Genomic DNA, 27,062 nt, shown 5'->3' with positions numbered 1-27,062 from the left:
CCATCGGTGTTGGGCTTGGCCCTGTTGCTGGTTAAGACCAAGAAAATGTGGGAAGAAATGACAACGTGCAGATTCCAAGCTGAAGCATCGTGTGTTTTTTTCCCCCTATGGGAATCTTCTGTTAGGTGAGCACGCCCTGGGTAGCTGCGGCCCCGTTAGCCTTGCCCCAGAAGTGGCCCAGAGCCCGCCCCCCCCCCCCCCCCCCCCAGCTGACCTGTGGCCTAGGAGTGAGGAAGAATGGCATGTTGTTGTACACATTGAACTTTGGGGTTGCTTGTTAGACAGCAACAGCTGACTGGTAGAAACAGAAGAGAGATCCACGAGAGAAAGGTAAGTGATGGAAAGACAGAGAGGGTGTGTTCTTAGGGATGGGTGGATTTTTAAGGAGATGTGAAATGATTCTTCTGTGGAGCAATGTTATAGCCATTGATACTTAAGATAATACTAAGAGGAAAGCAGTGATGGTTTTATCCCTTTTTATACATGAAGATTATTGAGGCTCAAAGCAGTTGAAGGTGCATTGGATGAGCCTGTTCCAGGCCCCAAATCCCCGACTCCCCTGGGCCGGGCTTTCCCAGGCTGTGCTGCCTCTCAGGCAGGCCCAACTCTAGGAGGGCAGCCGACATGGCAACAGAGCTGGGCACTTCGTACAGTGGGGCCTTCTGGTGTATTGGGGAGGGGGCAGGACTGTAGCTGGGAGCTCCCCACAGCAGAAGGGGTAGCATTTGGTTCAGAGGACAGGGAAGCCGACAGACGGGTGCCTGTGTCCCATGTGCTGAGAACTGGAGGGGCCGGGTACCCCTAGTGTGAACCACAGCCATGCCACCTGTGGTGTGTTGTCTGGCCAAATGCTGGACCAAGGGCCCCATCTAGTTTTGCTCACACGCTCCCTTCAGAGTCTGGCAAGTGTGTCCAGGAAACTCATGGAAGAAAGTGATGTAGGCCGATGTCTTGCTTGGTTGACATCTGGATTTTGAGTTGCTTAAAGATATCCCAGCCCTGACAGGTGTGGCTCAGTTGGTTAGAGTGTTGTCCCATATACCAAAAGGTTGCAGGTCTGATCCCTGGTCAGGGCACATGCGGAAGGCAACCAATTGGTTCTCTCTCACATTGATGCTTCTCTCTCTGTTTTTCCCTTCCCCTCTCTCTAAAGTCAATAAGCATGTCCTTGGGTGACGATTAAAAAAAGAGAAAAAAGAAAGCTATCCCAGCCTCAGGGATTGAGAACGACTCAGCAATCAAACCTTCACAAAAGACTGCAGTGGGGCTCCTGGAAGCTTGAGGGCCAGGGCACCTGATTTCATCTAGAGGCACCTTATCAAGGGACACATGAGCTGACTGGCATTCCTGCTGACAGCCAGAGCCGTCTCTCAGCATGTTTTCATTACTTCAGAGGGTCTGGTCTTGTGAATTGATTTACCGAATGAACTGTTTTCAATCCCCGCTGTGACCCCTGCTTCATGGCCAGCTGGCCTGATCTGTGGCGCTTTTGTGACTTAGGCCTTGGTCCCTATCGACTGCTGCTCTCAAGCCCCCCTTGCTCCCAAACTCTAGCCCTGTGCAGCCCTACACCTACCATGGCAACAGAGCAGCAAGACCCTTCCATCCCAGGGAGGGACCCTCCTCTCCCCACATGGCACCCCAAAAGGTATCCATGTCCCGATTCCTGGAACCTGTGAACCTGAAACCTGGAAGCTGAAGCTCACATGGCAAACAGGACTTTGCAGATGTGATTAAGAATCTTGAGATGGGGAGATGGCCCTGGATTATCTGGGAGGACCTTAAATTCAGTCACCGTATCTTTAGGAGATGGGGCAGTATGAAGATGGAGGCAGAGGTTGGAGTGCTGTGGCCACACGCCAGGACACCAGGAGTCCCAGAAGCTGAAGAGGCAGAAAGGACCCTCTCACAGAGCCTCTGGCGTGCAGCCCTGCAACACCTGGATTTCAGTTCAGTGAGATGGATTTTGGACTCTGCCCTCTAAAACTGTTAGAGAATAAGTTTATTTTTAAGCCACCAAGTTTGTGAATACAAATGGGAAAGTCAAAGATTCTAGAAAGAAACGACTGGACCCAAGGCCTGTGGTGAACCCTCACAGGTACTGCCTACCAGTGTCCTTGTGACTCGAGACACCTGCGCCTGGAACACACGGGCTCTCTTCCTCCCTCAAGAAGGCGCTCTACTGCCTTGCTGGCAACCGAGGTGGGCCCCACAGTCCCCGCCCCTTCCTGGCACCCAAGCCTTGAAGCTCCCAAGGCTGCATCACCCATGTACCCCACAGAGCAAACATGTCAAACATGCACCGAAGGAGTTTGACATGCTTGCCATAGAGCCCCAGCTTTTAGCCAAGTTGCCAATGGATGAAGAAGCGGGGCTGGGATTGGTAAGAGACCTAGTGTGCTCAGGGCCAGATGGCTCCATGGGCTCTATTTGCAACATGCAATGTGGGATGTCTGGCTTTGACCACTGGCTCCAAGGTCATCTCAAGTCTGCATACTGGAGTGCAGCCAGGACCCCGCCCTCCAGAGCACACCTGTTCCCCATCCCTGGGAGAGAAGCATGTGTGAAGGACACACTAGCCTTTGGCCCAAGTATTAGATTTTTTAAAACTAAGTACAAATACCATCAGGTGCTCTTTTTACAGCACCAAGAACCTGTGCCTGTTAAAATAAACACATGCCAACCGCTCACCTACGTGGGAAAGCCACACAGGCAGTGCCACTGTTCTGCAGTCAGGTGATGCCCCGGGAAAGGGCACAGCCGCCTGAACCTTTAAAACCCCAGGCGCGACGAGCATTCCCTGTGGGGATTCAGAGCTGTAGCAGCTCTGCACGGGCCTCTCAGCTGTGTTTCTTAATATACTTCCCTTTGTAAATTGTTTTTATTTTCTTAAAGGAACAAAAGGAGAAAATTGATACCAAAGAACATCCATTCCTGGTTCTTGGCAGAATTCCCACCACCTTTGGTAGAAGTTGCATTTCGGGTGAGTGTGTCTAGTGCCTCAAGAGCTGTGTGACTTGTGGCCGTTGGCAGGTAGGCACTAAGCCCAGAGGCCTGGTGGGGTCCCTCTGCGTGACCGGCCAAGCTGGGAAGAACCCTGGCCAGGCGGTGCCTGGAGCAGGGAGGGCAGTGAGCCAGTGTCCCACCAGTAGCCCGAGCGTGTCCTCAGGCTGGTGACCCTTATAGGGCTTGTCTTCTGGTGAATGGAGTGGTGAGAGGACCCAGGTCCTCTCCTTGGCGCTGGTGCCTGGCTCTGCATGCTGGTGGGGGCTGCTCGGTACTGCCTGTGAAGTCAGTTACTCAGCCGTGGGCTCCACCAGCTCCGCGTGGCTGGACTGAGGGAAGATGGGGCACTGTCTCCTCTAATCCAGACCCACATGCCAATGTCCCTCCTCCTCCAGAATGAAGGGTGCCAAGCTGATGGGGGTGCTGCTCACCCTGACTGGTGTGCTGCATGTGGTCCTGCCCCTGACAATAGCAGCTTTCAACATCCGGACTTTCGGGGAGACCAAGATGTCGAATGCCACCCTCTCCAACTACATCGTGCAGGTAGGTCCAGGCCAGCGGGCAGTCCTGAAGGCAATCGGACTGTTAGGCCTCTGCTCTCAGCCCAGTCAGCTATGGGGATAGGGCCCTTATCACTGCCGTGGCTGAGTCATCAGGCCAACAGATGGGACAGAACCTGGGAATAGCCGCTTGGCTCCTGCGGGGACTTGGAGTGGGCAGGGCCTAGACACCCAGTCTCCGTCTAGCTTGTCCCCACTCAGCACCACTGTGGCCCTGTCCCTAGATCCTGAGTCGCTATGACATTGCCGTGGTCCAGGAGGTCAGAGACAGCCACCTGACGGCCGTGGGGAAGCTGCTGGACAGACTCAATCAGTGCGTGAGGGGGCAGGGTACTGGGAAGCACACGGGGCAGTGATCGTCCCTTCGGGGCATGATGCCACTTCGGCCCCAGGGACACCGACGTGGGCGGAGCCCTGCTGTCGGTGGCAGGATGTCCCTGACGCGTACATGTGTTTCCTCAATCTAGGGATGATCCCAACACCTATCACTACATAGTCAGCGAGCCACTGGGTCGCAGCAGCTATAAGGAGCGCTACCTCTTTGTGTTCAGGTAAAACCCAGGTGCCGGGAGATGAGGCCGCCTCCTCTAAGGTCGCTGGCAGAAGCGGGGGTGGCGGGTGTCTAGAAAGCCCATGGGCCTCTCCTCCAGGTGTCGGGGCAAGAACTGGAGGCCACAGAGCAGGGACCGAGTTGGGCGTCACCATCTGGGCAAAAGGAGCTCTGGGCTGGTGGATCTGTGTGATGTCCCACCTTAGACCAGGCCCCCTGCCCGCAGCAACAGGTCGGTTTGGCAAAGCTGTGCCCCAGCCCCAGGTTAAGCACCCTCTGGCCTGGCCTTCTGCAGGCCGGACCAGGTGTCGGTGCTGGACAGCTACCTGTATGACGATGGCTGCGAGCCCTGTGGAAATGATACCTTCAGCCGAGAGCCAGCTGTTGTCAAGTTCTCCTCCCCATTCACCCGTGAGTGCTGCCGCCACAGAGGCTCCTCTGCCCTGCCGGACCCTTGCTAGGCACCTTGAGGAGCCACAGCACATCATGCCCCCACCATGCACCTCTTGGGGGGCTTGGTGCCGTCCTCGTTCCTAGTGCTTGGTCTTATGTTTAAGTTACTTAGGGAAACGTCCATCCCCCCCCCCCCCCCCCACAACTACTTCTCTCCCGGGACTGTTTCATGTGTCCCCCATCCCAGCCCTAAACACATGACAGCCAGGCCAGTGCCCCCTCGGACCAGGACTGCCTCCCAACTCCGCTCCCCACCTCCTTGCGTAGCACGACCATCTTCTCCACAGAGGTCAAGGAGTTTGCCATCGTCCCCCTGCATGCGGCCCCACTGGATGCAGTGGCTGAAATCGACTCTCTATACGAAGTCTACCTGGACGTCCGGCAGAAGTGGGACATGGAGGTGAGGCCCCACATTGGATTGAGCTCTTAAGGGCCCGTTTCTGTCCCTGGGCCCATCAGCTGGTGTCTTCTGGTAGGACATTATGTTGATGGGTGACTTCAACGCTGGCTGCAGCTATGTGACCCCTTCGCATTGGTCATCCATCCGCCTGCGCACAATCCCCACCTTCCAGTGGCTGATTCCTGACACTGCAGACACTACGGTTACGTCCACACACTGTGCCTACGACAGGTGAGCAGAATCTGCGCCCCTGTGGGTTCTGCAGGCCCAGGTAGGGAAGGGGCACTCGCACAAGCAGCCTCGCTTTCCATCTCAGCCCAGCCTCAGGAATGGTTTCCAAGACCTTTGAGGAGACATTCACCCTCCTGAGCTTTGGACCACTTATGAAGTGGAATAAAAAGCAGCATTCCTTCACTTTAGGAAAAGCACATGTAGGGTAACACGATGCTAGCCTTCTCCTCTGGGCAGTCTCAGATAGACCGGTCAGCCAGCGGTGCCAGTTGGGCACACCCAGACCTGAGTCTGGGCTGGTCCTGCCTTCCCTGAGCAGTGCCATCCAGGGGCCAGACGGGAGCTGGCTCCTGCTGGGATCTGAGGTGTAAGTGCACAGAGCTGGACAGTGGGCTGAAGGGGACATTTTTGTGTCTGGCACTATAGGATCGTGGTCGCCGGAACTCTGCTCCAAAATGCCATTGTTCCCGACTCAGCTGGCACCTTTGACTTCCAAGTTGCATATGGACTGAGCAACCAGACTGTACGTGACCATTCTTTACAGCCTGAACCTCTCCTGGGGGCCTAGGACGCAGGGGCGGAGTGAGAGCCGGACCCACGGGACTTGTAGCAGTCGCTGCTTTTTCCATTGATTTGTCCGCAGCCTGGGAGCCTCCTCCCTGGCCGATGTGGCAGTGCAGCATCTGGGTGCACACCTGGCCCTCAGCGAGGACTGCCACACGGGCACCCCTGCTCACTGCATGTTTCTCCACAGGCCCAAGCCATCAGTGACCACTACCCGGTGGAGGTGACGCTGAAGAGAGCCTGACAAGAGCAGGCCCGGGGCCCCGGCTGGACACCTCTAGCTTCTCTAGCTTGCCTGTGGCTGCTCCTAGGGACCTGCACAAAGAACTGAAGATGGCAGCTGATCCTGTTGTCACCTTCAGGTTCTGGGGATGGAGTTTAGGAAATGAGTGCGAGTTCCCTGAGCACAGGGCCAGCGCCCCCTCTCTCCCCTCCCTACTGTCCCCCTGACCACTATCCCAGCTTGAGGAAGGGGCTGGAAAGTAGGCTTTTTCTCACTGTACCTGCATCCATCGTAAGCATGGGGTTGTGGCACCAGAGTAACTTACCCTGTTAGTATGCACACAGAGTCCAGCATTTAGATGAAGAAATATCTTTTAATTTAAGTAAATAAAGCTCAAAAGGGGGTGCTCTCATTGGTGGCATCCAGTCGTTCCTTCCTGGCTCCTCCCATGATAGAGGCGCACAGTCCATTGTCACCTTCCCTGGAGCCCTGACAGTGCAGGGGAGATGTGGGGCTCCCACAGCTGCTGGGCTGCACCCTGGCCCACAGGGCCCAGATGTCAGTGTCGCTCCAGGGCCTTGACGAGCAGGTTGTTCAAGCGGCCCACCATGGGCCGGGGGTCATCGACCAGCCCTGCTGCGATCATGGCGTTCTCATAGATCTGAAAGGCAGGGTGGTGACCTTGTTAATGGGATGGGGGCCCTGTCCTAGCTCCAACTCAGGGACATTTTAATGTGGAGAGAAGGAAGGAAGAGAGCTGTTCCTTCTTAAAACAGCGTGTTAGAGGCAACAGCTGTCCAACCTCAAAGGAAGGTGCAGCCCTCTGTTCTCATGCTCTCAGCCAGTCTCCAGGAGACTCACCTGATCGACAAGCAGCTGGGCCAGGTCAGGCTCACTCTCTCTCAGCTGGCTGAGCTTCTTGATCAGTATGTGCCTGCAACAGAAACCCCCAGAAGTGAGCTCAGGGCTGTGCCCCCAGCACAAGGGCCTCTAACTTCTGAGACGTTGGAGTTACTAGAACATTCAAAAAAGTGTAATAGGACAGTCCAGTGTAAAAAAATGAGGCATACAAAAACTTAGGAAGATGTAAATAATCACTGACAGATAATGAGATTGGTTATATACCCAAAGAAACACTTTTGTTTTGTTTTTTAACACTTGAGTTTTGATATTAGAAAATGCAATAAGTACTAAAACTAATACAAACTTAAACACTGAAGGGAAAGAAAGAATTTAACATATAAAAAGACATATATCAGTGCTTGGAGACCATAATTAAAGATGAAAATTTTTCCTAGATTAATACACACACACACACACACACACACACATTGTTTTATACTAAGAGTTTTATACCTTAACAATCTAATGTAAAATTCATAAGTAAAAGTAAATATGGAAGAAAAGAGCCAGGAGAGCTGGAGGAGGAAGTCCCAGATGCCAGTAAATAGTTTAATTCTGGAAAACGAAAAGGCAACAACTAAATGCAAAAAATGTCAACAATGTATAAAGAGTCACACACATGGGAATTTCATTTGTACCTGATTAAAGATATAGTGTTTCACAAGAGGGGGAAAGACAGGGTAATGGGCCAGCCGACCAATAAAGCTGGATTCCCACCTGATTCTTTAGACCAAATTCCAGGAGGATCAAATGTTAAATGTAAAACATTAGAAGAAAACGGAAAAAACGTTTTCTAATCTCAGAAGGAAAAGCCTTCCAAGCAGAATACAAACCCAGAAGTCAAAAATAAAATAATGATGTAACTCTGACAATATAAAAACTGCAATTCTTGCCCTAGCTGGTTTGGCTCAGTGGATAGAGCATCAGCCTGTGGAAGGAAGGGTCCCAGGTTCAGTTCCAGTCAAGGGCACATGACCAGGATACAGGCTCGATCCCCAGTAGGGGGTGTGCAGGAGTCAGCCAATCAATGATTCTCGTCATTGATGTTTCTATCTCTCTCTCCCTTTCTCTCTGAAATCAAAATATATATAAAAAAAAATCTGCAATTCTTTTCTGCACAGGAAAAAAAATACCATAAATATAATGTCTGACCTTACTCATAAGAAACATATATTAAAATCATTTTTCACTATGAGAATGGTAAAAATTGAGAAGTTTGCTAAAACTGAAGGCATTGGAGAAACAAATTTGTCTTAACTTCTATAGAGGACAATTGGAGTCTATAAAAATTAAACATGGATGGTGCTCTGAGACTTAACACTTCTTTTTTCTCACAGTACTATTTAAAATCAGAATCACTTTTTAAAATATATATTTTTTAATTGATTTCAGACAGGAAGGGAGAGGGAGAGAGAGAAACATCAGTGATGAGAGAGAATCATTGGTCGGCTGTCTCCTGCATGCCCCCTACTGGGGATCCAGCCCGCCACCTGGGCATGTGCCCTTGACCAGAATCGAACCCAGGACCCTTCAGTCTGCAGGTCGACGCTCTATCCCAGGGGTGGGCAAACTTTTTGACTCGAGGGCCACAATGGGTTCTTAAACTGGACCGGAGGGCCGGAACAAAAGCATGGATGGAGTGTTTGTGTGAACTAATATAAATTCAAAGTAAACATCATTACATAAAAGGGTACGGTCTTTTTTTTTTTTTTTTTTTAGTTTTATTCATTTCAAACAGGCCGGATCCGGCCCGCGGGCCGTAGTTTGCCCACGGCTGCTCTATCCACTGAGCCAAACCAGTCAGGTCAGAAACACTTTTTAAAAATCAAGTGGCTCAGTTGGTTGAGCATCATCCCGGGTACCAGGTTCAGTTCTGGGTCAGGGTGCATAGAGGAGGCAACCGATTGATGTTTCTCTCTCTAAAACCAATAAAAACATATTTTTTTTAAAAAGGAGAAAAAGCAAGGTAGGGACTCCCTATATAGCAAGTTACTACTTGTACAACAGCGGAAGCCACAGATGAATCTGCACACACACAGGATCTTTGAAAAGATAAATGTGAAATGTAATGTGGCTGTACTGGGGGCAAAGGTAGGAGGGAAATTTCACTATGGATTTTGTTTAAATTTATTTAACATTTTTGGTGAACTATTTATGTAACTGCATTGAAAGATTATTGTTGTATATAAAATCAATTAAAAAACACCTGTTTTCAACAGTTAGAAAATGAAATTTCAAAATATCCAATAAATGTGACACATCAAAGAATAACTACAAAAAATGTGTAGGAACTCTACAGAAAACAGAAGTTACCAAAAGACATTAAGACCTAGTAAATATATATTGTGTACATGGACGGAAAGAATTGACCATAAAGATATTAATTCTTGAAATTGATGTATGTGCACAGGAGGACCTAGAGTAGCCAAGGCACCCTTGAAGGAAAATAAAGGAGTAAGCAATCACTCACTGGCTGCAAAGGCTCGGGGAAAAGCTGAGTAATTAAGACAGTGCAGTGCCACTAAAGACAGACCAACAGACCAGACACGTGTACAGACACCTGATACTCTATGATGCAGAAGGCAATTTGGATGGCTGGGGTGGGGGACAAAATAAGTTCATGATTTTGGTTATAGATTTCTTAAGAACCAAAAAAGCACCTAACCAAAATTTATGAATTTGATTATATTAAGAACTTATCATAAGACATCTTAATGCAGGTGAAAAGACAGAGTGGGAATAGAGATTTGCAACTGATAAAGTATGTAATATAATTACAAATCAAATTTTAAAAAAGAACCCAGCAGGACCTATATATTAAAAAAGACTAATATGCTAAGTGACCGTCCGACTTGTAGCTATGACGTGCACTGACCACCAGGGGGCAGATGCTCAATGCACAGGCATGGAAACATGGAACAGACTGATGAATCTCAGGGAGGATGGGGAAGGGGAGAGGGTGGAGAGAGATTAACCAAAGATCTTATATACATACTAGAGGCCCGGTGCTGTGCACGGGTGGGGTCCCTCGGCCTGGCCTGCGGAGTTCGGGCGGAATCCATGCAAGGGGCCTCCAACATCCCCCAAGGAGTCCCGGATTGCGAGAGGGCGCAGGCCAGGCCGAGGGACCCTATTAATGAATAAAGTCTTATTTTTTTTCACATCATGAGAAAGCCAAGGCCAAGGCCTTAAGTAAAAGTAGAGACCTGTGGGTTCTCACGCTCTGCTGGGGGGAGCTGGCACCCAGCCTAGCTAAGCATATTGCAGTTTCACACCTGGGTGCACAACTCGGAGAAACTCACGCATGCACACATGTGTCGGACAGGGACAAGAATGTTCAGAGCAACTGTTCCCAACAGCCCCAAACAGAAACTACCCGAATGTTGGTCAAAAGAGAATACATAATTGTGCTGGGGCAGATTCAGCCCATGAACATTACTCAGCTATGAAAACAAACCATAGCTTCCCTCCACAGGGACCAAGGTCTCACACACTGAGTGAAGAAAGTAAGACTTCACATCACAGGCAAAACAGTCTGTTAAGGATGCACAGAGAGACCATAAAGCAAAGCAATTACCACAAAAGTCGGGACTATGGTTACCTCAGAGGGACACTTCTAACGGCATCCGAGGGCCAGCAAGGTTGTTGCTTTTTTACTTTACATGGGTACAGTTTGAAGTTAAATTGAATAGTTTAATTACACAGGTACTGTATGTATAAGCTTTATGCATTTTTCCTATGTGTTAGGAGTAAAAACAATTTTAAAGGAGTAGCTGGCAGGTCAGATACAAGCTTGCTGTTCCTGGGCATCGAGGGCAAAAGAGCCGGCAGCCTTACCTGGGGTTGATCTCCAGGGTGGGCTGCAAGAGCTGAGCGCGCTCCTCCTGGGTCTTGGCCAGCTGCTGCATGCGCAGGAAGTGCCGGGCGGCCCCCATCTCCAGCACAGTGATCATCGCAGGGTGGGTGTCCAGTCGAAGAGTCATCTGTAAGCAAGGCCAGGGACCAGGAGTGAGGGGGACCCTGGGCTGGAAGTCTTGGCCACGGGTGAAGCTTCCCCAGGTGACCAGGCAGAACATAGGTCTCCAGGGATGAACCCTCAGACCTCCCAACCATCCACTAACAAGAAGGGAGCCTGAACTGCAGCCCCGTACCACGTTCCTAACAGTATCCCACTTGGGGGCTCCCTCTATCCCCCAAAATCGTTATCTAATGTGTCAATTACTGCCTGACGTCCATCTCGCTTGGTGTCCTCTGCCCCTCTCCCCTCCACAGGGCCACTGCCAAGTCCTATAGCAACTAAGATCACCTACGCCCGGCTGTTCCATTTCCCCAGGCCCAGCCTCTCCCCCAGTCTGTCTGCAGTTCCTTCCCTCAATCCCGTCCTTCCAGAACGCTGGAGCCTCCTTCCTGCAGACCTCACTCCCACCCACACCCTTTCTGTGGCCCCCTCTGGCCTGACTTCATCAAATACATCTTTTCCCAACAAGCGGTCACAAGCCCCTCTCCCTGACCAGCCTTCCCCTTCGTCCACCCCACAGGCCTCTGGCCTCCTGACTCACACTGGAGACTCTAAGCCTGCTGGGCCCATGGCACACCCCTCCTGGCAGCATGGTGCTGAGAAGAACCTGAGCTCTAACTCAAATCCAGCTCCATGACATCCTCGCTATAGGGCCTGGGGATGTACTTTGCCTCCTGCCCTTCACAGGATGGGGGGAATTCTACCTGCCTCATAGTTATCTGAGCTTAAATGAGTCTCTGTGGTGAAGAGTGGACACAGTGAATGTGTTACACAGAGAAATCCCGGCTGCATGCCTTGCTTCTCATGCTCCCTACCAAGAGCCCCTCCTCTTTCGATCTGTGCCCATCCCTCCCCCGCAGAGTCCTGCTGCCGCCTCCCAGAGCCACCTGAGCCCACCCTCTGCTCTTGGCCATTCCCACCTGCACACCGCCTGTCCCCTGGGGCGACTCCTGGACTATTCCTGAGCCACTGACCTGCACTGGATACCTGTTCTCTGGTGGCTGGCTTTCTCTTGCAACTCTGAGCTGGACCTGTTTCTGGCTCTCTGAAGTGAGAACCCCCGCTGGACTGTAAGCTCCCAAGGGCTGGACTGGAACCCCTTGCGTCCTACGCTACCACAGTTCCTTTGGGCCTGGACCAGGCTAGCTCTGGGGTGGCCAGCTGGGAACCCCTCTTCTCGGTTTCTACTTGTCCACCAGGCCACTGGCTGTTCACCTTTCCCTTTCTACTTTCTACTTCCCACCTGCGCTACAAAGTGGAGGAAACAAGTCAGCTGAGCCTGCCTGTCCTGCCCCAGCAACACCCCTGGACACACGTGGCTGCACACACGTAAGCTCAAACGCAGAAGCGGCAGTGACACGCTTGGTCTCTCCCACATATCACAGCTCCAGTCGCCGTTGGGAGAACTCCCACCAGGCCAGCACTCAGAGCCGGCAGGCTGCCAGCTGTGTGGTCACTGGAGCCATGGGAGCCGAGTGGTGGCCTGTCTCCAGGAGACCTCACCTTCATGTTGGTGACACGCGACCCCAGCGCATTTCTCATCCAGGCCATCAGGTCCTCCATCTCCTTTTCTGACAGGCGGTCATCAGCTTGAGGAGAGACGTGAGTGAGCTCAGAGGCCGTTCTCCATAATTCCCATCTCATTCCCATGGGGGCCTGAAATGTTGACATTCCAACGCCAGGTGTCCAACTGCCCCACCCCACCCTGGTCATTGGCACAAAGAAGCCATCAGAGATGCTTTCATCTAAAATCCAGCGGATAAAATGGAACCTCAGAAGGACATTTTTGGTTGCCCTGAGGCCCATGTGGTTTCATTATAGCTTAAAGAAGATATTTTTGTATTCTCTTAGGAAGTCAACTTGGAAGGGGCCCTGGAGAGAACTGGGAGCTAAACGGGAACATTTTCTGTAATCATTGAGGTGTTCCCAAACTGCTGTCTGTGCAGGTTTATGACCCCAGGTAGAAATGAGAACAGAAAATCCCTATAAACTCACGTTGCAGGACAGAAGGCTCTGTAGCAGAGTGTCAGCCCCTGGGCCATCCCAGCCTCACTTGCACCCCAGGCCACCACCCACCTCTGCCTAGAGAGAAAGGTAGAACCAACCTGGAGATTTGTCTTCAAACTTCTCCTCCTTGTAGTGATCGACAACGATGTCCGTTTCCACGGAGATCAGCTTCTTCTTGTCAAATTCACGAAGGTGAAGCAAAGTCAGCTCATCAAACTGCTCATAGCAGAAGAGAACCTGTGAGGGCCCAAGAGCATCTCCATCAGGCTTGGCGAGGACTCCACCCACGACAGAGAGAGGGCCATGGGAGTAAGGCCTGGGCCCCCAGTCCTGGAAGAGCCACATGGGATGCTGCTGGGGCGTCCTGGGCCTTTGCAGATGAGGCGGATTGCCAGAGGCTGGCAAGGGGGGCTCTGTCTTGGTAGTAGAAACAGTGATTCTACTTACAGAGAAACCCCCGTGTCACCTCCTACAGCGACACACAAACTAGATGGCAGACTTCAGCCTGGGCCTCTGTGCCCCCGGACGTGTGGCTTTCCCGGGTCATGGGCACATTCAGCCATTTTCCACTAAGCAGAGAGACACCCCGCTGCCTTGGGTGCTCAGACTCCACCTTGCCCCCGGTTTTGGCCCCAGCAGCCTGTAGGGATGCAGCCGGCCCTGCTGCTCACCCACCTCCATGTTCTTCTGCTTCATGGCCTCATAGTAGGGCGAGTGCTCAGCCAGGTGCCGGGTGGGGGTGCACAGGTAGTAGATGTTACGGCTGCCGGCCTGCATGCGGCTGGCGTAGTCCACGAGGCTGGTCAGCTGCCCGGCGGGCAGTGCCGAGGACTCATACCGCAATAGCTTTGCAATATCCTCCTGAAAACAAAGGGCAGGTCACTGCTCATTCCAGATCCTCACTCAGAAAGCCTCCAGCACCTGGGCACCGACATGGGAAGCCTCTGGCTAAAGGGAGGAGAAGTCTGCTGGCTGCACCCCGAGCTGGTGGGCCCCCCGTGTTCTGCAGCTGGGGCAGCTCCCACAGAAGCCTGGCCTGGGGATGGCTGCTAGTCAGGTCTGGCAGTCCCCACATCAAAGGTTCAGGGAACCTCAGAGAGCACCTTCCACCTCAGGTGGCACAGGGCCTCACAGAGAGGGGCTTTCGGGCAAGCTGTGTGCACCCCAGGAGTGGTCAGACCGTCCCCATGGCAGAGACTGCTCCTGGACCCAGGGTCCTCCCTTCGTCCCCAGTCACAGCGGGCATGTGGACATCGGTATAAAGTCCACATTTCCCCGCCTTCCTCCAACCAGGTGACTAGTCCTTCTCCTTCCTGTCGGCTGAAATGCAATGTGACTGCTGGAGACGTCTCGATTCCTGGTGGGAGCTGCCTGGTAAGGACAGAGGAGCAGCAACAAGCTGGGGGCCTGGATCCCTGATGCCATCAGCCTGGATGTGACCTGAGACATAAACTCTACCTTCTCTACACCAGACACACTGACAAGCACAGCAAAGACAAGTACTGGGGACGGGACACTGTGAAGAGCTAGGGAGGGCACACAGAGGGCTGGGCCCAGATGAAAGACGTGATGGAGAGGGAAGGTGGACAGAAAGCAGAAAAAAAAATGTCAAAACGAGGATGTGGAAACCCACCTGGGAGTCATGCTCTAATTCAGACGCTAAGCCTGTGCTTATGTACACATTAGGGTCCCATTAACAAACACGAATACACTGAGATAATATTTCTAAGGTCGAGCCCTCAGAAAAGCCACTGGCATGCAGTGACCATCCAGCTGCTGTTATCCTGGCCCAGGCAGGAGCCGACCACCCGAAGTGAGGAGGGCTCAGGGAGGAAGCAGAGTGGGAACCTCAGGCTGCCCAGCGGCACTCCAGCCCCACCCTCCCCGAGGGAATGAAGAACAACCCCCTTGGGAGCCCTCCATCCTTGCTACTGTTCTAGAGCAAAAGAGGAAACCTCGACACTGGGACTGACTGCTTACTGGGGATGAAAATGTTCTGGAATGATATATCAGTGATGTTTACACAACCTTGTCAATGTACCAAGTGTAACTAAATTATCCACTTTAATAGGGTGAATTTTACTATGTGAATTATATCACACTGAAAATTGCCAGCCCTGTCTGGCTGGTGTGGCTCAGTGATTGAGCATCGACTCATGAGCCAGAAGGTCATAGTTCGATTCCCAGTCAAGGCACATGCCTGGTTGCAGGCTCGATTCCCAGTAGGGGGCATGCAGGAGGCAGCCAATTGATGATTCTCTCTCATCATTGATGTTTCTTATCTTTATCTCCCTTTCTCTTCCTCTCTCTGAAATTTAAAATAAAAATAAAAAATGGTTTAAAAATGGCCAGTCCTGGCTGGTGTGACTCCGTTGGTTGGTGCATCATCCCATACACCAAAAGGTGGTGGGGTTTGATCCAGGCACATACCCAGGCTGCAGGCTTAATCCCTGGTCGGGGCGTGTACAGGAGGCAACTGATTAATGTTTCTCTCTCATATTGATGTTTCTCTCTCTCTCCCTCTCCTTTCCTTTCTCTCTCAAATCAATAAAAACATATCCTCAGGTGAAGATTTAAAAAAAAAAAGGCCAAAATATGTTTATTGAAGAATCATATCATATATAAGTAATGCTGCACGATGAATTGAACTGAGGCCCCAGGAGCACCATGTTAAAGTTCCACCCATCACATGATGAACATGCCCTGACGACACAGTGTCCCTGCCTCCCCTTGCCTGGTGAACCAGTACCTGGCCCTGGCCCTGCCTCTGTGATCTCCTGAGCCCCCTGAATACACACCTACTTCCTTCCGGCCTCAGGTGAGAGGACTGAGGGAGATGAGCCTAGTCCCACAGGACAAAGGTGAGGACACTCCTGAGCTGCATTTACTGGCTCCCGGGCAGCAGTAGCTGGGGTGCCCGGATATGCCAGTGTCACGTCTTAGGAAGCTCAGGTTTCTGGCCTCCACCAGCTTCCTCCAGAGCCCAAGGCAGCAGAGAGAAAGGCCCAGAACCTGGACCCTTACCTTGACCTCCTGTTCAGCAGTGGTCACAATGCCCTCTCTCATGAACAAGCCATAATCTTCAAAAAACTTGGCATATGTCTCAGCATCTTTTTTACTCTGGTCAACGAAGAATTTTATTAGTCTCTGTTGTAGAACGTCCCGGAGTTTCCTACAGCACAGAAATGAATGTGTCATGAACAAGCAACTTTTATGAAATACTAATAGCCAAAGGTATGAAAAAATGTTCTGCTCCACTAATAATCAAATTAGTGAAAACAACATACCATTCTGGCCAAATTTTTAAAAATGGAAAAAGAAAGGGTGACCCTTGGCAAACACCAGGTGCAAAGACGCACCCCTCGAAGCAGGAACGTGGAATGACAGCCCTTTGTGGGGGGCAGCAACAGCCCTCCCAACCTTGATGGTTCCAACTGTCCAGATTGCTCCCTGGGAAATATAATGAGTCACCAAGACTTACGGAGCAGGAGTTTCACTGTAGCACATAAAAGACAATACAATTACGAACAACTTCAGTGGTCAACAGGAGAGAATAGACTGAAATGAAAGATAAGTGCAGTCATTAAAAATCACCTCCTGCCGTAACTGGTTTGGCTCAGTGGATAGAGCATCAGCCTGCAGACTGAAAGGTCCCAGGTTCCATTCCGGTCAAGGGCATGTACCTTGGTTGCAGGCACATCCCCAGTAGGGGGTGTGCAGGAGGCAGCTGATTGATGTTTCTCTCTCATCGATGTTTCTAACTCTTTATCCCTTTCCCTTCCTCTCTGTAAAAAATCAATCAAAAATATTTTTTTAAAAAATCACCTCCTGCCCTAGCTGGTTTGGCTCAGTGGATAGAGTGCTGGAGTGCAGACTAAAGAGTCCTGGGTTCGATTCCAATCAAGGGCATGCATCTTGGTTGCAGACTCAATCCCTGGCCCTGGTTGGGGCGTGTACGGGAGATAACCAATTGATGTGTCTCTCTCACAATGATGTTTCTCTCTCTCTTTCTCGCCCTCTCCCTTCCACTATTTCTAAAAATCAATGGAAAAAATATATTTGAGTGAGGATTAACAACAACAACAAAAAAATCACATCCTAGCCCTGGCTGGTGTTGCTCCGTTGGGTGTTGTCCCATGCAGTAAAAGGTTACAGGCTCAAGAGACCAAGATGGCGGCATAGGTAAACACCAGAGTTTGCTACCGCAAACAACCACTTCAAAAATACAACTAAAAGACGGAACGGACATCACCCAGAACCACAGGAAGGCTGGCTGAGGAGAGACTCTTCAACTAGAAGGAAAGACAACAGCATACCGAGGCTCAGAGGAGGCGCAGTGTGGAAAATACAAAGGTACGGAGGTGCACACGCAAAGCGGGCTGGTGCCTGAGGGCACGGTTGTCGTTTTCAATCAGGAGGGAGTCTCAGACTCTGAGCTCCAGATCCGGGCGAGTCTCTAGGGACTCAGACTCAAACGGGAGAAGCGGGATTGTCTGGCATCAGTTGGAACGTGAGGGCAGCTTTCTCTTCGAGGTTTACAGCGGTTGCCGGGGTTCTGAGAAGCAGAGCCTCTGGGAACGGGACTGAGAGCAGCCATAACTGCTCCCTCTGCCCGCCCTGTTGATCCCCTGCGACCCGCCCCACCCAAGCCCTGCACAGAGTCATTTGCCGGATCGCCTCAGGCAAAGGCTAGATTAGCACCTCTCCAGAGGACAGAAGTTTTCCCGCAGCAGACACAGCTGATTCTCACAGCCAGTCGGCCTGGTGGTCAAATCCCTCTAGTATTAACTACAACAATCAAGGCTTAACTAGAACAAGACTGCGCACAAAGACCACAAGGGGGTGCACCAAGAAAGCATAAAAAATGCGGAGACAAAAAAATCATGACAGAAATGGAGGATATAGAGCTAAAAAACGCAATTTTGAGGGCTTGCAATAATGTGCTAGAAGCTGCCAATAAACTTCATGAGAGCCTCACGAAAATGAATGAGACCCTCGATGCTATGATAAAGAACCAACTAGAAATTAAGCATACACGGACTGAAATAAAGAATATTATACAGACACCCAATAGCAGACCAGAGGAGTGCAAGAATCAAGTCAAAGATTTGAAATGCGAAGAAGCAAAAAAAACCAAACCGGAAAAGCAAAAGAAAAAAGAATAAAAAAATACAAAGATAGTGTAAGGAGCCTCTGGGACAGCTTCAAGCGTACCAACATCCAAATTATAGGGGTGCCAGAAGATGAGAGACAGCAAGATATTGAAAACCTATTTGAAGAAATAATGGCAGAAAACTTCCCCCATCTGGAGAAAGAAATGGACTTACAGGTCCAAGAAGTGCAGAGAACCCCAAACAAAAGGAACCCAAAGAGGACCACACCAAGACACATCATAATTAAAATGCCAAGAGCAAAAGACAAAGAGACAATCTTAAAAGCAGCAAGAGAAAGAGACTCAATTACCTACAAGGGAATACCCATACGACTGTCAGCTGATTTCTCAACAGAAACTTTGCAGGCCAGAAGGGAATGGCAAGAAATATTTAAAGTGATGAATACCAAGAACCTACAACCAAGATTACTTTATCCAGCAAAGCTATCATTCAGAATTGAAAGTCAGATAAAGAGCTTCACAGATAAGGAAAAGCTAAAGGAGTTCATCACCACCAAACCAGTATTATATGAAATGCTGAAAGGTATCCTTTAAGAAGAGGAAGAAGAAGAAAAAGGTAAAGATACAAATTGTGAACAACAAACATGCATCTATCAACAAGTGAATCTAAGAATCAAGTGAATAAATAATCTGATGTACAGAATGAACTGGTGATTATAATGAATCAGGGACATAGAAAGGGAATGGACTGACTATTCTTGGGGGGGAAAGGGGAATGGGAGATGCGGGAAGAGACTGGACAAAAATCATGCACCTATGGATGAGGACAGTGGGTGGGGAGTGAGGGCGGAGGGTGGGGCGGGAACTGGGAGGAGGGGAGTTATGGGGGGGAAAAAAAGAGGAACAAATGTAATCTGAACAATAAAGATTTAATATTTTAAAGAAAAGGTTTCAGGCTCGATCCCCAGTGTGGAGTGTGCAGGAGGCAATTAATCAATGATTCTCTCTCATCACTGACGGTTCTTTCAATCTCCCTTCCTCTTTCTGAAATCAATTTTAAAAAAAGAAAAATTCCAATATGAATAAATTTGTTATACATATGTATAACAAAACTATACTACTTTATGTACATTATAGTTTTGCATAATTAGGATTCATACTATATATACAATATATACACTATAGCTTGGACTATATAACTGGATATACTATGTGCACACTACAATATTACAAAACTGGGATTTTGTGAATCAAGGTGTTAACTACAGCATTATTTAATGGTATAAAATTATGAGCAACTTGGAATCCTTTCCCAATGTATATACATCAAATCACCATGATTTACACTTTAAACATAGTTTTATATGTCAATTATGCCTCTCATAAAGTTGAAATTTTAAAATGTTAGTAAACAATTATATTTAACTAGAGGCTGGTGCATGAAATTCGTGCACTTGGGGGGGGGGGGGGTGTCCCCCAGCCTGGCCTGTGCCCTCTCACAGTGCGGGAGCCCTGCGATTGATCGCCCCAAAGAGGTAGGCCCCACCTATCCATCCAGGGCTCCTCAATGGATTGCCCCAAAGAGGGAGGCCGGAACCGGGGTCCCGCCTCTGCACCGCGCATAGTGTCAAGCCCCCACCCACCTGCGCAAGCCTCACCACGTATGCAGCCCCGCCACCCTGCTGCGCACGCAGCCTTCTGGTGATGGCTCGTTATGGTGTGAGGGTGTCACGACCATTAGCATATTAGCTCTTTATTATATAGGATGTAAAAAGTAAAAGTAAAGAACCATTTTAAAAATTATTAGTGGAATTAGAGGTATTTTTATTCCCTTCTTAATATTTTGCCTTTCCTTTAAAAGAAGTGAAATTACCATGTACTTCTTTAATAATCCAGGATAGGGGAGCAGTAATATTTAACATTCATTTAAGCTTTTCCTCTTCTACTCATGTCCTGAATGATTGTGTTCTCTAGACACAGGGTGGCATGAGACCAGGCAGCACCCGAACCTGTGGCAGGGGAGCCACAGCAGCTAGGACAGGGAAGAGAGCACCAGGAGGTTGTCCCCACAGGGTAGGGGAGGGGAAGCCTGGCATGGAGTGTCCAGGCCCAAGGACCCCAGAGGAGGGTGTCCAGACTGGCAGTAGTGGGCAGCTCCCTGTGTGGAGTCAGAGCCCAAGTGGGTAAAGCTATGTCAGGGGATGGCAGTGGTGATGGCAGACCAGGAGGGGGACTGGCCAAAGGCAACCCAGGAAGGAAAATGAGAGGCAGACTTCTCATCATCACAGGGAGCAAACAGGGAAGTCCCAGTGGTGGTGGGTGAACTCAGTAGATGCAGAAACAAGGATGGAGGCAGATTACACACAAGTACACACACTCTCACTGCTCAGCTGTCTACTGAGAGGACCTGGGAGAAGTGAATGCCCAACAGCAATGGCATCCCTAGTGCCCAGATCTTGGCTTAATACCACTCTCCATTCAAATGAATCCAGCTCCTTGGAGGAATGAGCAATTCCAGGGCTAGGAAATGATGTGGGCAAAACACAAGGTGAGCCCGAAACATCCTGTGCCAGAAGTGAGCAAGTGCTCAGAGCACCACGGGCATGTCAAAGGGCCAGGAGTCGGCCTGCGTGGGCTCCTGCTGGCTAAACTGGAACTGTTTGGGCATCAAAATAAATAATGATGTTCTAGCCGGTTTGGCTCAGTGGATAGAGCATCAGCCTGAGGACTGAAAGGTCCCAGGTTTGATTCCAGTCTAGGGCACATGCCCGGGTTGCAGACTCAATCCCCAGTGGGGGGTTTGCAGGAGGCAGCCAATCAATGATTCTCTCTCATCATGGATGTTTCTATCTCTCTCTCCTTCTTCCTTCCTCTCTGAAATCAATAAAAATATATTTAAAATATATATATATATAAATAAATAAAGACACTAATAAGTTATAACCCACTAAGTAAAATAGGAAATCAGCTCATACAAATCAATTATGGATATTAAAAAAAAAAAAATCGATAAATAGATGGAAAATTTGATGAAGCAACATGTTCTTCACATAGCTGCAAAACACCACTCTGCAATATGATGTATTAATTACAAACGAGAGGAACTTCACACAGAGAAGGCTGGCACACGCTTCATCATGTCAACTTGTAAATCGCCAGGAACAGGACAAATCAAAGCCAGGCCCCATCTGACAGGATGCAGTCGTTTTGTGCTGGTGCTGCATCCACGACCCACACGAGGGCAGTCCACAAAGTCACTGGCCGGAAACCTTCAGAAGCACCCTGGTCACAAAAGTCAGGGAAAGACTGGAACTCGGCCAGCCTGAGGAGGCCAGAGGGACTATTAAAGGCAAGTGTGACTGCACTACTCCCTCTAACAGGGCGGCACAAGTGGTGGGACGGCACAAGTGAATGAACCCGAGGGTTAGACAGCGGTGGGGCTGCACCAGCCAACTCCCTGGCTGGAGCTGCCCTGCAGCCAGGGGAGAATGCTTGTTCATCGGAAACATGCCCTAAGATATTTGGGGAGGAGGGGGCATCGGGCGGACACCTTGCTCTCAAAGGGCACAGGGGGAAATTTCCTCTGTATGATGTTTCCACCTTTTCTGTAAGTGCATGGTTCTTTCCAACACATCATTTAAGGCTGACTCTTTTCTTACCAACCTGAGCCTCAGACTGACAATCTAGCCCTTGAGAACCACAAGCAGCAACCAAGTGGCTGGACACACGCTGCCTGAGCCTCGGGTCAGCCCAGCTCTGCTGCTGGGAACAGAGCATATGCCTGCAGTCAGTAAGTGTGGGTTCAAATACAGGCTCCCTCCGTGATTGCTGTGACCTCTCCGCAACTCAGTTTTTGCAGTTCTGGGTGAGAATGAACACTCAGTAACAGTGGCTATTGCCGCAATCAGGATGGGGACACGAGAACCCGGCCACCTCAGCCCACAGGGATTCCAAGAGCAACATCTCCAAAAGAGGGTCTGGTCCAGGGCCGGCCTCGCCTACTTCACAACATCAGTGACCTTCTGGGACCAAGGCCAGGGGATCTCCTGGCTCTGTCGCTATGCTTAGCCTCATCCACCAGAGACCGCCTACCTGGACTCTCCCCAGCTGTGGCCACCCCGGGGTGGCTAATGGAGGCTGGCTAAGGGAGGGGACATGTCCCAGCACAGCCATAATTTTCCTCAATGCGTCAGGCCTCCCACCCTTTTTACAAAAATGTGAAGCAAAACATCAGGCAAAGCACGCGTGATCTGCACACCTTCTCCGGGCACACGGCCCCTCAGCCACAGCCTCAACACAGCTCCTCGCTCTGCTCTCGCTCCCTGCAGCCACCCTGGCCCTCTGTCCGCTAAGATGAGCCAGTGAGGGCCTCTCAGCAGGTGCCTGCCCCTGGGGCTTACCTGATTAGAGCGCTTTCCTGGAGGAGCTCCCGGCTGAGGTTCAGGGGAATGTCCTCACTGTCCACCACACCTTAGAGAGACACGGCACATCAGCACCCTGGCGGGGCCTGAGACGCTGCCCCGCCCTCCTGGAGGGCCACTGGCTTCCCACCAGACCTCCGCATTCTCCTTCCAAGCCCACAGGACGTCAGACCACATGAAGGTAAGGCAGAGGCAGGAAAGACAAAGGCAGGAGACTCAGCGGGCAACACCACCCCGGCCCTGCAAGTCCTGACATCCTGGAATTTATGCGGACAGCCTCCGTCAGGACGGAGACCAGAAGAACAGCAGGCAAGGCTGGGAGCCTTTGCCAGTGAAGTTTCTAAGATTTCTGCTTCACTTTGACACTGAAAACCACTTCTGGATTTTACTTTTAAAGTCATAAATATGTCATGGGTATTTTGCATCTTTTTATGCCATGATGAATACAAAGGTTTATATGCTGAGTTGTTTTTTTATTAAACTACAATCTATTTAAATGCAAGTCAGTTCATGTCTAAATCTAAAACTCATGATAACACTAAACACTAAAATAACTCAAGTCCTAGCCAGTTTGGCTCAGTGGATAGAGCATTGGCCCACAGATGCAGGGTTCAATTCTGGTCAAGGGCATGTACCTCGATTGCAGGCTCCTCCCAGGCCTAGGCCCTGGTTGGGACTTGTGCAGGAGGCAACCAATCGATGTGTTTCTCTCACATCAGTATTTCTCTCTGTCTTTTCCCCTCTCCTCCACTTTCTCTAAAAATCAATGAAAAAATATCCTCAGGTGAGGCTTAAAACTGAATGAATGAGTAAATAAATAAATAAATAAAATAACTCAATTTAAACATGTTCATCTGTCCCATTTCCCCCAAATCAACCAAGACTAGTATCTGGAGGCAGTCAGCTTCCTCGGAGGCTCTGTGAGCACGCCCATCTGGCTCGCCCAGCCACAGCTGGGGCTGCTTCCCTGACACCACACTCATTAGAGATGAGCTCCTTCTGCCCAGCCAGTGAGGCTCAGTGGTTGAGCATCAACCTATGAACCAGGAGGTCATGGTTTGATTCCCGGTCGGGGCACGTGCCTAGGTTGCGGGCTCAATCCCAGTAGGGGGTGTGCAGGAGGCAACCAATGATTCTCTCTCATCACTGATGTTTCTCCCTCTCCCTCCTCTGAAATCAATAAAAAATATATATTTTTTTAAAAAAGATGAACTCCTTCTAACGCAGGCAGCACCCTGGGCCATAGGCAGGGAGCCACACCTGTCCCAGGGCGCTGGCCCCATACCTCGAATGAAACGCAGCCACTTGGGCAGGATATCGGTGGCCTTGGTCTGGATGAGGACTTTGCGGCTGTACAAAGAGATGCTGGAGCTCAGCTCCCGGCTCACATCAAACATGGATGGTTTCTGTGGGCAAGGAGGAAAGGGCAGTGTCAGCTGCACACGGGGGCAGAACCTACAAGGTCATGGGAAGCCCTGATGACGGCTCTGGGAACCACCCTGCCCAACTGGGACTGGCCTGGGAGTTGTGGGGTGGACATGCAGTGATCCAGAAGCAGAGCTAGGCCAGGAGACCCCCACATCTGTCTGTTCAGAAGTCCAGTGCCCAGGGAGGACCCCCAACAACAGCTCTAAGGGGGCCTTCTCTGGGCAGCCGCTGCCTTCCCCAGTCCACTCTCCCTGGAGGATATTACAAAAGGAAGACTCACTAGTATGTCCCGTGAGCAGAACCAAACCTGCTAGGGGTTGGGGGTTAGCAAACTACAGCTCATCGATCAAATCTGGCTCATCACCCGGTTTGTGTAGCCTAGAATGGCTTTTTCATTTTTAAATGGTTGGGGGGAAAAAACAAAAGACGATATTTCATGGTATGTGAGAGATACATGCAAACTAAATTCGTGTCTAGTTTCCTGGACACGACTCTACCTGCTCCCCGAGGTGCAGGTGTGGTGCTTTCATGCCAGCGGCAGAGCTCTGTGGCTGTGCATGACTGCAAAGCCCAACCAGGCAGTCTGGCCCTCCACAGGCGTGTCTGCCAATCCTGCTCTAACCCAGTGCTTTGACCCTGCAGTTTGCACACTTCACATTGGATCTGATAAAAGGGAGACTGATTCTGGAGGTCCTGGCGAACCCGAGATTCTGCGTTACCAACAAGTCTCAGGAAATGCTGGTGCAGCTCGGCTACAAAGGACGCTCAGTGATGAGGGTGGAGAATAGCTCTTTCCAAAGTGGGTAACAGGGCTACGTGCAGCCCCAGGGCTCCAGTCAAATGAAGCCAGGGAAGCTGGTCCAAGCCCTGAGCAGGCTTCTCTGTTGCAGGCTTTGCCAGAGACTTTACCACACTACCGTGAGCCAGGAAGTCTTAGGGGCGCAACGGAAGGATGGAGAACGCACAACTTGTGTGAGCACCACAGAATCCATCCGCCTGCAGAGCTCGGGAATGTTCTGCCTGGAGCCAGAGGAAGCCTGCAGGCTGCTCCAAGGGCGGTCTCTGCAGGCACCCTGTTTACAAAAGCCCACCCAACAAACGCCACATAAAAACACTCCCTCACTTTACAACTCTGTGTTCACCCACCCAGAGGCACAGGTTTTTCTTTTACTCTGATGCTGCCAAGTAAATTTTGGGGATATGTCTGTGCTGAACTGTCACGGTTCAGGAAGTGCTGCGGGTGATGCCCCCGCTCAGGGAGCTGCAGACTTGCCACTTGCAGCCCCAGCATGCTGAGGGCGGCGGGCAGCTGTGCTCACCATCTCCGGCACATAGAAGATGCTGCGGATATTGAGAGGGGCATCTGTCTTGTAGTGCAGAGTGTAGCGGGGCTTGTCGTGGGCCTGCGCGATGTAGCGGTAGAATTCCTCGTGCTGCCACTGGCCCACGTCCTTGGGGTCCATCATCCAGATGGCCTGGAAATGGACATGAACGGGGAATGTTATGTTTAAGACACTTCCTCACAACAACCGCATGGAGCTGAGCTGGTGGAGCTGGTGGCACCCGGTGCTAGTGATGCTCCCTCAGGATGAGACGAGGACTGGCCTCCTAGGACAGACCAGGTGGTGGCCTCAGGGGAACGCCCCTCCCTCTGCCTCCGGCCCCACCCGCTCTAGCACTGAGGGAAAGGGTGCCCCAGAATGGGTGGGTAAGGGGGCCCACAAAGAGAGAGACACACAAAAGGCTCCGAGAACAAGGACCCCTTCCCAGGCAGTGTGTCCAGCAGGGCCAACCAGGAGGCAGGATCTGGACGTGCCCACACATCATCAACACTTGGCGTCAACTGGCAAGTGGTAAAGAAACAGTCCAGCCAAACGATGGGATATTACTCAGCCCAACAAGGACAACACAGGTAAACCTCAACACATTGTCAGGAGGCCAGGCACAAAAGGCCACATCACTGATTCCATTTATATGAAATGTCCAGAATAGGACATTTCATATAAATGTGGTTCAGAAAGCAGAATGTGGTTACCAGAGATGGGGGTAGATGGGGAGGGACTGCTGATGGGTACAGGTTTTCTCTGAGGGATGAAATGTTCTAGAATTGACTGTGCTGATGGCTGCATGGCTCTGAATACTAAGCACCACGGCCCTGCGCACTGTAAGGGTGAAATGTGTGGTGTGTGCGTTACAGGTGATGCACAGGAATGGGCGGGGGGGGGGGGGGGGGGGGGGGGGTGGACCTCGTCTGTATCATGGGTCTCGCCGCTCCACAAAGAACACCTTGTCCTGGGAGTCTGATATCATCCTATCCTATTTCTGCCCATCTAGCCCCAAAATGTACCAACTGGCCTCCATAGCTGCCTGAGCCCTGCAGCAGCTGCGGGTCTCACCTGCAAGGTATTGATGCGCTTCCCATTGAGGTACAAGGGGAAACTGACGAAGTTACTGTATTTTGTCACCACGTCTGGAAGAGACAAAGAATAACAGTGACTACAGGAAGCTTCTAGAAATAAAGCTCTGGAAGTTGCTGCAGGGGTAACTCGCAGGCTGGGGGACGCGGGTGCCGGCCCGTGCCCAGGTGGGAAGCCAGGACACAGCAGGGACACATCCTGCCCGCATACGCTGAGCAGGACTCACACCCGAACCAGATGCCTCCAGGTCCAGGCCGCCATGAGACCAGGCCGCCTTCTTGGTCACATGAATGCGGTTTTATCAGCTGGCAGTGGACCCTGGAAAGCACTCGGCACCTGTGATAAGCGTTTAGTAAGATGTGGACAGAGAAAACCACACACAGCAGCACCCCCTCTGGTTCTCAGTGAAGCCTGGGCTCAGGCCGGCCGGGTGGGAGGGCCAGCGATAGCTGACAACACAGGGAGTGATGCAAAGACTGTGCGAGTGACCGAAGTCACACACAGCCTGAAGGGAGAAGAGAGAACGGCACCCGACTTGGCCAGCAGTCAGGAGGCTAAGTCTGGCCTCCTGGTTCCACACGGGGTCAGCCGGAGCCTGTCCTCAGAGTCTGTCCTCGGAGGGCCCAGGCAGCCACGCCCAGAAACACCCCTGCCGCCAGCTCGGCCCGAGTTCCCCGCACACTCCCACCCTGACAGGACTCCTAAAACACGCCAGCAGGAGATGCCGCGCTGACTGTGCTGCCGCCCACATGTCCAGAGGCCCAGGCT

At 51.0% G+C, this 27,062-nt stretch overlaps 2 protein-coding genes across 2 annotated transcripts in view; one reads left to right on the top strand and one right to left on the bottom strand.

Annotated features, from left to right (window-relative positions):
• Positions 1-2,068: 2,068 nt before the first annotated feature.
• DNASE1 (deoxyribonuclease 1) lies at positions 2,069-6,399 on the top strand. The gene is made up of 10 exons (XM_070413130.1): positions 2,069-2,202; positions 2,896-2,983; positions 3,402-3,549; positions 3,791-3,879; positions 4,034-4,117; positions 4,412-4,527; positions 4,857-4,969; positions 5,046-5,200; positions 5,627-5,723; positions 5,955-6,399. Exons 3-10 carry the CDS (start codon positions 3,403-3,405, stop codon positions 6,006-6,008), a joined length of 855 nt encoding a protein of 284 aa, XP_070269231.1. The 5' UTR covers positions 2,069-2,202; positions 2,896-2,983; position 3,402; the 3' UTR covers positions 6,009-6,399.
• Positions 6,341-27,062, bottom strand: part of TRAP1 (TNF receptor associated protein 1) — a 60,254-nt gene continuing 39,532 nt past the window's right edge. Inside the window, exons 8-18 of the mRNA XM_070413129.1 lie at positions 26,274-26,347; positions 25,197-25,352; positions 23,735-23,855; positions 22,429-22,498; positions 15,940-16,087; positions 13,591-13,776; positions 13,014-13,152; positions 12,412-12,497; positions 10,728-10,873; positions 6,849-6,921; positions 6,341-6,648 (exon numbers count right to left, since the gene is read on the bottom strand). Of these exons, the coding sequence (XP_070269230.1) occupies positions 6,547-6,648; positions 6,849-6,921; positions 10,728-10,873; positions 12,412-12,497; positions 13,014-13,152; positions 13,591-13,776; positions 15,940-16,087; positions 22,429-22,498; positions 23,735-23,855; positions 25,197-25,352; positions 26,274-26,347 (1,301 nt within the window). The 3' untranslated portion in view covers positions 6,341-6,546. The remainder of the gene's footprint in view (positions 6,649-6,848; positions 6,922-10,727; positions 10,874-12,411; positions 12,498-13,013; positions 13,153-13,590; positions 13,777-15,939; positions 16,088-22,428; positions 22,499-23,734; positions 23,856-25,196; positions 25,353-26,273; positions 26,348-27,062) is intronic.

Source organism: Myotis yumanensis, unplaced genomic scaffold, assembly GCF_028538775.1.
Source record: "Myotis yumanensis isolate MYYU_CA2020_CCGP unplaced genomic scaffold, mMyoYum1.0.hap1 SCAF_4, whole genome shotgun sequence".
Lineage (NCBI taxonomy): Eukaryota > Metazoa > Chordata > Mammalia > Chiroptera > Vespertilionidae > Myotis > Myotis yumanensis.
Note: the sequence above shows the minus strand (reverse complement) of the source record. Positions and strands in the feature narration are given on the sequence as shown.